At 32.6% G+C, this 9,075-nt stretch overlaps 1 protein-coding gene and 1 pseudogene across 6 annotated transcripts; one reads left to right on the top strand and one right to left on the bottom strand.

Annotated features, from left to right (window-relative positions):
* Positions 1–7: 7 nt before the first annotated feature.
* Positions 8–5,342, bottom strand: LOC145977514 (poly(ADP-ribose) glycohydrolase). Of its 3 annotated transcripts, none has more exons than XM_083109604.1 (12): positions 5,124–5,342; positions 4,919–5,039; positions 4,687–4,847; positions 4,472–4,588; positions 4,016–4,090; positions 3,197–3,358; positions 2,863–3,116; positions 2,635–2,735; positions 2,360–2,519; positions 1,900–2,218; positions 1,209–1,443; positions 8–1,111 (listed from the first exon to the last, which is right to left on the bottom strand). In XM_083109604.1, the coding sequence occupies exons 2-12, from the start codon at positions 5,028–5,030 to the stop codon at positions 264–266; spliced, it is 2,544 nt and encodes an 847-aa protein (XP_082965730.1). In that variant the 5' UTR covers positions 5,031–5,039; positions 5,124–5,342; the 3' UTR covers positions 8–263. The 3 variants fall into 3 exon arrangements, with proteins under 3 accessions (XP_082965730.1, XP_082965731.1, XP_082965732.1); XM_083109605.1 differs by having other exon boundaries at positions 4,687–4,844; XM_083109606.1 differs by lacking the exon at positions 4,016–4,090 and having other exon boundaries at positions 5,124–5,341.
* A 1,280-nt stretch (positions 5,343–6,622) lies between these two features.
* LOC145977516 (poly(A) polymerase type 3 pseudogene) lies at positions 6,623–9,075 on the top strand (annotated as a pseudogene). Of its 3 annotated transcripts, none has more exons than XR_014440523.1 (2): positions 6,623–6,955; positions 7,065–9,075. The product of XR_014440523.1 is annotated as a poly(A) polymerase type 3 pseudogene, transcript variant X2 (transcript). The 3 variants fall into 3 exon arrangements; XR_014440522.1 differs by having other exon boundaries at positions 7,051–9,075; XR_014440524.1 differs by having other exon boundaries at positions 6,623–6,968.

Here is a 9,075-nt window from a genome sequence, read left to right as displayed (position 1 = left end):
CTAAATATCGACTTCATTATTATTTACTTTATTTTCTATCTTATACAATGATATAATGATACATTTACTTTTTTGAAATTAAAAAGATATAAAATAAAAAGATGTTTTATTCAGATGCTCGTGTAATTATTTTGCATCGAATTTTATTTACATTTTGTGATTTGGTTCAAGATTACGGAATATACAGAAAATGTTTACAATCGTGAGTAAAATCTGCGAGAGCAGATTAACATTATATTGAAAAAATGATTATTCAGTATTATTTATGATATTCGGTGGAAAAAATCCGAGATCTTCGTTTGGCCACTCTTTCTCGGAAGTGATTTTTGTTTGTGTGATTCCGGAATGGAATAATCTTTTAAGATTTCAATAGATTCACTGTCATTTAGTTCTGACGATTCCAACGATAATTCGGGCTTGATCTTCTTTGATGTATCTCGTTCGTTCGAGATTTCCCTTTGACCGCTCTTTCTCGAAAGTGATTCTTGTTTATGGGATTCCGAAACAGAATAGTCTCTTAAAATTTTAATAGACTCACTGCCATTTAATTCCGACGATTCGAATTTTATATTCTTTGACGTATCTGGATCGTCGATAGAATGTTGAGTAATTGACTCTTTCAAACTTGAAAAATGTACATCTTTGTTCAACTTACATAATACTTTATCTCCCTGACTTTTGTTTTCTCCGACAATATCATTTACAAAATGTTTCTCTACAAGATGTAAATCACTACTTTCTTTAACATTGTTTGCTTCTTTCAGATTGTTCTTAGTTTTCTCATTACACGCGTCCTTTATATCGAGTTTAGCATTATCGTCGTTATCGTCATCGCAATTGGCCAGCCAATTTATTATCTTTTCCTCTTCTGTCATTTCATAAAGATGCTTGTTAAAAACATTTTTATTTAATGCCACATTTTTGCTTCTTTCAGATAATGTATTATTCGAGTTTTTGGCAAAAATATTTGCTGAGGAATTTTTATTTTTTATCGGAAAATATTTGCTCAACGGCTTTATCCTGCTTTTGTTGTACAAAAAACGATAAAAATCCGAATGGTCACTTGATACGGATTCTTGATGATATTCTGACATCATTGAATAAAGTCGTGCTAAAAAGATGTATATTTAGATATAAATAAATATATAAAATCTTAACATCTTGTATATATTAATACAATGAATACTTGAATGAATTTAAATTGATACCTATATCAATATCATGTTGAACTAGATGTGCATACATTGCTGCCACATCGTCTTTTAACGTTGTGTCTCCGAAAGTAAAATAAACCATAGATCGACCTGCAACTGCAGCAGCCATTAATTGTATCAATACTTTTAACTTCGGATTTCCACGAAACGCTCCGCATCCCCAGTTTCCCGTTGCAATGGCGGATAGATTATTCTTATAAATATCAGATCCGACAAATCCAACATAAGCCTATAGGAAATAATACATTTTATTTTTTTTCAAAACTAAGAACAGTAGCATTATAAGCATAATCTTATGAGAGAGAGAAATGGCAATTTTTGATAATTTGTACAGTTAATGGTTTCTTAATTTTATCGAAAATATAGTAAAGCAATAAAATTAAATTGAAAATTATTAAATCTAAATATCAAATTATAATAATAATTGTTCGTGTTTAATTTTTTATTAATAAAATTACGCTCTACAAACTGCGCTGGTTCTTTTTGTCTCTTCTCTCTTTTTAATTTATCTTTTCTAGAACTTTTGTCTATTTAAAAATTATACATTTTTTATAAATAATTCATAAAAGTTAGTAAATATATTATTTATAAATAAAAATTATTTCGTGATTTATCTAAAAATTAAATTATTAATTTCTAGATATATTAACTTCTGATTATAAAATATTTACATTATATTACAAACCTTATTAAGTTCACGAGTTATATTATCGATTTTGAACTGCAACGAGGGCTGTCTAAAATAAAGAGCATCAATGGCAACGATTGACGTCATACGCCTGCAACTGTCGTCCCTTGGTGTCTCATCAATGAAATCTCCTTTCCACTTAAAAGTGTTACTGTAACCTTCGTATTTACTGTATCGCTCGATACCACTGACGATGAGAGCCTCAGTATCATCTAATTCTTCCGTAACTAACATAGTGACCATAAGCTCTGGACATATAACAAATCGTATTTCCTCTTGTACACATCCTAAGCCTAGCACACCTCCGCCCACATATCTATTCAAGATGAAAAACAGAATTAGTAAATAGTAATTTTCCGAAAAAATATTTTGTTATATTTACTTATTGTTTATCATCTTATATTTTACATATGATAGACTTGTAAGTTTATATCGGAAGTACATGGTAAAAACTAACTTGTTTGCAAAGTCCACTTGAAGCAATCCAGCGCCTTCGTTTTCAATGGTTCCCTTGCTTGTTATATGCAATGGTGATAATTTTTGATTCTGCAAGTTCCATTTCGGACAGTTTTCACGCGGAATATAACGCCGTTCAATTGTTATTACACCTTCAGGTGCTACTCTATGTAAAAAGCATAACATAATTTAAACTCTGTATTTATATCTAATTATCACACTAAAATGCATAATTATTTATGTTGTACAAAAAATTTACAAATATAATGTACTCACCTTTAGCTGTTACTCTCCTAAAGTAATGGAGCAGACACTTGATTTTTTCCATCACTGATTCACATTGATTATATTTTTCCTTACTATGAGCAGCAAACAATCTGAAATATGTATAATTAAAGTATTCATTTAAAATGCACTTATGAGACTCAATGTACAAACTTATGAAACTCATACATCCTTTATATCTAATAAATATAACATAAATGATATACATTATTAAATTACCTATTAAAATTAATATATGGATATGTTGCATATTCCGATTGTGGATTACTGGAATTCCGTCTAGGAAATGTACAAAAAAATGCATTTGCTAGTAGCGAAGCTACTTGCAATTGACTTAAACTAATAAAGCCATTAGTATGACGTTTCAGAAGAGGTATCGCACCAGTTAACAGCATAGGAAGTTGCAGAGCAAGCTGGATTATTTTTGGCATTAAAGTTTTGAAGAAGACAACTGTCTCTTCCGGATCCAAAATCTTCAATTAAAATTATTTTTTAATAAAGATTTTTTAAAATAGTATAATAAATGTAATATAACAAATATTGCACAATATACCTCTGAAAAAAAATGATGAAGTGCTGAAAAATTCCAACGTTGTGCATATATTTGATTATATGAAAGTATAGCATTTTCTAATTGTTGACTGGAGAGAATGCTTCTTAGCAAAGCTTCCTGGATCATATCCCATCTATTTCGACAACCACGATCTCCATTTCTCTAAAATGTATGAAGTCTAATTATGTCAGTAATTATCTATATAACATAGAATCCAGAAAAGATAGGGATGTATGTGGGAGGAGGTCGGACGTGTCTTTACGCCCATTTGATCAACGAGCGACAGAATCCAGAAAAAGATAGAGATGTATGTGGGAGAAGGTCGGACGTGTCTTTACGCCCATTTGATCAACGAGCGACAGAATCCATCGGTGGCAACGGCATTGACGCATATCCTGTGGAGAGAGCATTTACACATTTTTCAGCCTAACGAATAATTGCTAGAAAACAATATTCGCAGACTAGAAAAATATGTGAGGAGTAAGTGGCTGGATCGGAAATCGAACCCGAGTCTTTCGCTTTCCGGGCAACTGCTCTAGACCACTAAGCTATCCAGACCTCACACCTAATGCTGCTTTTTAACACAGTGATATGCGACTCCAGAGCGATGTTGGAATCTCACTCGATGGATGCAATGCCAATTGCCATGGAGGATCTCTGAAAGGTCGCTCGTTGACCAAATAAGTGCCGGTGGAGGTATTCGCGTGCATGCTGGCTTCCGACTGGCCTTCCGTATGAAACGGCACCGACGAGCACAACGCCGTAGAGTGACCACATCCCCCAAGATCCCTCTAGTATATATTAAAATCCCCACTGTACCAAATAGCAGTGGCGGATGGACCCTAGTAAGATGGACCCAAAGTATTCCACAACTCGCGATTTTAATGATAGATTCTAGAAACAAATTTAAAATTAACTTTTCTTCCATAAAAATGCATTTAGATGATAATAATTTGATTTGTATAAACAATTGTAAAAGATTTTTCTCATCGATTAAGTTTAAAGATAAGCAAATAAATTTCAAAATATACATGAAATATATTCAAAATATATTCAAAAAATGATCAGTTAATTAGAGATCAATAGAATGTTGTGTAAATGTAACAAGTTACAAATAAATGTACAATTTATTTGTTTTATATATATATTAAAAATTTTACATTTGTAATCAATAGTAATTTTTCTCAATATCTTCTAAGAAAAGAAATTGCAACTAAATTTGTTAGAGAATCTATTATTAAAATTATGAATTATACAACAATCTACATATCATACCTCATCAACTGGGTAAATACAATGTGCAGAACATGGCAATCGTACATATCCATGGCTCCATTTGTCTATTTTATGTGTCGGATAAGGCTTTGGTGGTTCATGCATAGATAAAGGTAACTAATCAGAGAAAAAATGTACATATTTATATATATATATATACATATCAACAAAAAATTGAAAATACTATTGTTTTTTCTATTTATGTAGAATTATACCCTAAACAGCACTGTATGCTTTGTAGAAGGAACAATTGGTGGATGTTCTCGATATTCATATATGCCAAAACCTTTACGTATTTCATTCATGCTCATTCCCTTCCATTCAGGTATGTCTTCCGAGAATTCTGGTTCATTAATATAAATAGACATGGAATCTGCTACAATAAAATATTACGATATTAAAAGCAGCATAAATGACAGTGTAAAGAATATCCAAGTAAATCTTTACAGTCTGAATTGGCAATGTCCATGCTGAGGTTTGTTGATAATTTTTCATTCGAGAATAAACTTACAGAACGTTTCTCATCAAATATGTCCGACTCTGACATTTTATCTTCCATAAAATATACCTAAAAATGAAACATGAAACATGTATATAACGATACAAACAACAAGATACATAAAAAAAGATACATAATGATAATATTCATTACTTTCCGTGAAAAGAATATGAAAACATCAATGCACACGGTACTGCCAAAGTAATTAACGCAGTCACATTTTCAAAATTTTTTTTCTTTTCCGTTGAATTTACAAATGTTCACGAATAAATAAGGGGTAAATTATGCGTCACGCTGCAATATAAAGTATAAGGTCAAATTAGATCATTTAGATTTTTAGATTGTGTTCGATGCAGAAAGAAGAATGGCCACATTTGGCGGACTCAACTGCTGAGTAGCAATCGAACATGATTGGTTTCTACTTTCAGATCCGACCAATCAACGAATTACGTCGGAAAACTAGTAATAATGCGGCCAATGAGAATGATATTTTGCTAGACGTCATTAACCAATCACAACCATGTAACCATACATTCTTCAGAAGAATGATTGTGATTGGTCAATGACATCTAGTAAACTATCCGGAGAGATTAAACCCGATCATTCGAAAACGCTACGAGAGATGCCATGGCCTGCTTTTACCTTAAAGTCACTAGATATACAAAGTACCGCAATCATTCGCCATTTTGGCTCCAATAAGCGGTTCATTCAAATTATATATTTACATAACCCCTTAATAATAATGTATTTTTGGCAATTAATTTCAGCCATTTTTTGCATTTTTTGTTGTTATTTTCGCTTTTTGGAATGCGAAATAAACGAAAAACCTTTTTCGCTTTAATTTCTTATAGCCTTTTACGCAACAACCTAGTCACGAATGCTTCTCAAATTTCACATACAGGTTAGAAAATTGCACTTAAAGTGTACATACATACGTAACAAAAGTGTGCACTTGTACTTTTTGGCGTCATTTTGGCTCCAAATCCTTATACATTGAGAGCCGCTTCGACCAAACTCCGATTAACTCAATCGTTGATTAAAGGGTTGCCAACATGACAAAATAATTCAGTGTGACCAATTGTATTTCTGACGATATACTGTATTTCTACAATTATATTGGTTTCTCTCTGTATATTGTTAGAAATACAATTGGTCACACTGAATTATTTTGTCATGTTGGCAACCCTTTAATCAACGATTAAATTAGGCTGCGTTCGGAAACATCACCCGAGTGCCCCTGGGTATCATTTTATCCTTGTTGTTCACCGAATGTTAAACAAGGATAAAATGATACCCGGGTACACTCGGGTGATGTTTCCGAACGCAGTCTTAATCGGAGTTTGGTCGAAGCGGCCCTGATGCTTGTTTCTACTAACGTCGTTTAACTTTAATCTTAGCTTAACTCACTCTTTGTCTCCTTCTAACTGTTCCTTTAGAAAGAGACAAAGAATGAGTTAAGCTAAGATTAAAGTTAAACGGCATTGGTAGAAATGGCCATGAGTCTTATGGATTGCGGTACTTTGTATATCTAGTGACTTTATTTTACCTGAAAGCGATACGCCCTCTATAAACATAAGAACATGGACATGAACTACAAAGCCAATGGCTACGTTCAGCAGAAAAAGCTGCTTTGCAACTGTGTAAAATTCGTGAGTCTGATTGGCGTATGCTCTTAATTTTGACTGAATTTAAGAGCATACACCAATCAGATTCACGAATTTTACAACAGTTGCAAAGCAGCTTTTCCTGCTGAACCCAGCCATTGTCCACGAATGTCTCAATGGCCCATATTCTGAATCCTCTTTTATCGATAAAAGTGCCTCTAAAAGTGGCATATAAGCCTTCTGATTGGCTACAGGCCGCTTTTAGGAGCACTTTTATCGATAAAAGAGGATTCAGAATATGGGCCAATGGGTACATGCACAATTTCTGGTTGTGATCCATGCTACATGCACGCAGAATAGAGTAAATAAAATTGTAGGCTGGTATGTGTGTAATGTAAAGTGTATGCACTCTTATTTTTTTTTGCGTGATTAATATATGCTTACATATATTCTTATGTCCACTGATTGATGAGAAGCAATTTTACTACAGCATCACGCGGATTCCTCGTGGACTTGAGAGACTCCAGTTTATAATCTGACAACATGATTGAACTTTGTTCTACATATCTTATCATGTTTTTGTGTCTTTGACGAACATTATTAAGCAGTACATGTTTAAATGAAGAATATTAAAATGTTACTAATGCAAGATAATGATTCCAATTTGTGATTTTGACGAACATTATTAAGCAATACATGTTTAAATAAAGAATATTACAATGAAGAAAATTACTCAAAAAAAACAAAAGAATATTACTCTGGGTCTAACATCTCCTATTAGTATAGCGGAGCCTAAATCCATTCACATTCACAGAACTAACGAATTGAAGGAAGCCCTTAAACCCTACAATGTTTTTGAATCTGAGGAAGAGTTGAAACATAAGACAGAGATCTTAAGCAAACTGAATGCATTGGTTAAACAGTGGATAAAGGATACCAGCATTGCTAGAAACATGTCACCTTATGCAGCTGAACATGTTGGTGGTAAAATATATACATTTGGTTCGTATGGATTAGGTGTACATCATAAAGGTGTTGATATCGATGCCTTGTGTGTTGTGCCATGTCACATATATAGATCGGATTATTTTACATCCTTTTTTGAATTGCTAAAGATACAAGAGGAAGTTACAGATTTAAAGACAGTGAACAAAGCCTTTGTACCTATTACAAAACTGAATTTTGATGATGTAGAAACCAACATGTTACTAACAAAGTTAACTTTTGAAAATATTCCAGAATTGATGGCAGTGAAAAAAGCCTCTATACCAATCATAAAAATGAATTTTAAAGGTATAGAGATCAACATGTTATTTGCAAAGTTATCTTTTAAACAAATTCCAGATTCGATGAATCTTAAAGATGATATGCTACTCAAACATCTTGATCAAGAGTGTGCCACGAGTCTCAATGCTTGTAGAGTAACAGATGAAATATTGCGCTTAGTACCTAATGTAGAAAATTTCAGATTGACTCTTAGAGCTATAAAATTATGGGCGAAACGACAGGGCATATACAGCAATGTTTTAGGTTTTCTTGGTGGTATATCCTGGACGATATTAGTCGCTCGAACGTGTCAACTTTATCCGAATGCCATGGCTGCAACTCTAATAGAAAAATTTTTTCTTGTATTTTCTCAATGGAAATGGCCATGTCCGGTACTCTTAAAAAAACCTGACAATGTCAATCTAAATTATACACTTTGGGATCCAAGAACATATGTATCAGACAAATATCATTTAATGCCAATAATTACGCCAGTGTATCCTCAACAGAATTCTACTTTCAACGTATCCGTATCTTCCAGAACTATCATGCAAAAAGCTTTTGAAAATGGATTGGCCACAACTGATAAGATCATGATAGGTAAAGCAACGTGGGAAAAGTTATTTGAGCTACCAAATTTTTTTGGAAAATATAAACATTATATTATATTGTTAGCTAGAAGTTTAAATATGGAAGATCAACTTGCATGGTGTAGCCTTGTCGAGTCAAAAATACCATATTTAATAGATACATTGGAAAAAAACCCTCATATTACTTTGATACATGTTAATCCAGAAGTATTTCCATCATTAAATCCTAAATTAGATAAATGTTGTTCTATGTGGTTTATCGGCCTGTCATTTGCTAAGAGCAAGAGTTTCATTGATCTCACATATGATATTAAATCTTTTGTGGAAACAATTGAGAAGCAAGCAGGGCAAATAAATATGTTGAAAGAAAAATTATGGATTGAGGCTAAACATATAAAACGAAAAGATTTGTATACTTATATATCTCCAAAATTGCAAAAAGTTTCTGGTGATAATATTGTTGACAATGAGAATAGCGATAGTATATCATCAAAGTGACACAAACAAAAAAAAGATTAACAGAGATTAGATCAATATAAATAGAAAAAAACAAGAAATCAATAACTAACTCAACTAACTCAAGAGGAACAAATAGAATTATTTATAATATAGTCTTGAGAAGATAACAATTTTGACCTTGGTATG

This window comes from Camponotus vicinus, unplaced genomic scaffold (genome assembly GCF_025532165.1).
Source record: "Camponotus vicinus isolate PSW18456_S1 unplaced genomic scaffold, iyCamVici1.0 SCAF_9, whole genome shotgun sequence".
Taxonomy (NCBI): Eukaryota; Metazoa; Arthropoda; class Insecta; order Hymenoptera; family Formicidae; genus Camponotus; species Camponotus vicinus.
The sequence above is the reverse complement of the archived record's forward strand: the minus strand, read 5'-3'. Positions and strand labels throughout refer to the sequence as shown.